This window comes from Octopus bimaculoides, chromosome 9 (genome assembly GCF_001194135.2).
Source record: "Octopus bimaculoides isolate UCB-OBI-ISO-001 chromosome 9, ASM119413v2, whole genome shotgun sequence".
In the NCBI taxonomy this organism is placed as follows: domain Eukaryota; kingdom Metazoa; phylum Mollusca; class Cephalopoda; order Octopoda; family Octopodidae; genus Octopus; species Octopus bimaculoides.
The window spans coordinates 69,963,264-69,964,689 of NC_068989.1; the positions used below are offsets into that span (position 1 = coordinate 69,963,264).

Consider the following 1,426-nt stretch of genomic DNA (forward strand, 5'->3'; position numbering starts at 1 on the left):
ATATATATATATATATGAGGGAGTGCTGGAAAGCTCCCGGCTTTAAGGGTATTGTGAAAGCCTGGTTAGAGGCCCAAACTTCTGAGTTCTTTTACAGGACTTAGAAAAACTGAAGGATTGCTGCAATAAGTGTATGAATCTGATAGAAGAATATGTTGCATAAAATCGTAATTAACTGATCTTTTACCTAAAGACAAGAAGTTTTAAGCACCCCCTCCCCTCGTATATATAGGTGTTATTATGCCTTAAAGTCTGACTTGATAAACAAAGAATCTAATTTGGAAAGCAACAATGCTTCAAAATGGTAAAACTGTTCTGTTATTATGTATAATATTTTGGTATTCCTCTCTGTTTTATTTTTTAGGCTTTGTTGGCCTGCAAGCTCTACAAGGCAATGGCACATGAAGCTGACCAAGATGATCTTGAAGTTGACATATCAGATGAACTCAGGAAATTTGCTGAGTAAGTATATGTGTTTGTGTGAATGTATATGCGTATTTATTTGTGTTATATATGTCGATGTGTCATGTGTATACGAGTCCGTGCTGCTGGTATGGCTGTGTTGTTAAGTTTGTTTCCCAAGCATGTAGTTTCGCGTCCAGTCTTATTGTGTGCCTTCTACAACAGCCCCAGGCCAAGCAAAGTGAATTTGGTATACGACAACCAAAAAGGTCCCATTGTATGTATGCATGCATGCACGCATGCACATGTATGTGTGTTTGCACATCCTTGTCTCGACATAGTGTGATAGTTATAAATGAGCATCACCATCATTTAAGAAGTGTTCTTTCTTTCCAATCTTCCATGAAAACATGGAAAAATATTTTCTTGCTTGGAAAGAGATGGTGGGAGGTGATAATAGGAAGGGCATCTGACTACTGAAGTCACTGCACAGTATCGTTATATGCAAGAGAGACAACTCTACCTTGGTCAACTTGCATTAGTAGGGGAGGTAACTTTTTTGTTCTCATATTCTGTGCTGTTGTTTCTGCTTTATTATCGAAGTCAGCTGGTTAAAGATGATCTAGGATATAGTTTTAAATATGGCAACAACTTGAGATCAATTGAGATTTCAGGCTGAGAGATATCACAGTCTGTTTTAGGATATATAATTGTGGTGCGATGGAGGAAGAAGACAACAAGAAGCAAAAGGACAGAATGAAGCGTTGGACCTTACCTTGCCGACCGCAGCGGGGTACACGATCGCTCCTAATCAGAACACGTCTTTCTCGTAACGTCGCTGTTTTCTCACTGGCCCCACGTGCTAGCCTTCGACCGCGTGTCGCCGACTTCCGATCTGACCCTTCCGGTCTGGCTTCACCTCAACACATAGCTCGTCACAGCCCATAACACCACACGCCCCCCCTGATCTATAGATCATTCAACCGGCTCTCCCACTCACTCCTTGCTCCCGAACTACCTTAAT

The 1,426-nt window shown here is 41.2% G+C and overlaps 1 protein-coding gene across 5 annotated transcripts in view; it reads left to right on the plus strand.

Annotated features, from left to right (window-relative positions):
- LOC106881649 (transient receptor potential cation channel subfamily M member 3) overlaps positions 1-1,426 on the plus strand; it is a 662,626-nt gene that overhangs the window by 584,852 nt on the left and 76,348 nt on the right. For all 5 annotated transcript variants that reach the window (XM_052970748.1, XM_052970745.1, XM_052970746.1 and 2 more), the window contains one exon: positions 365-462. In XM_052970748.1, coding sequence (XP_052826708.1) covers positions 365-462 — 98 coding nt within the window. The remainder of the gene's footprint in view (positions 1-364; positions 463-1,426) is intronic.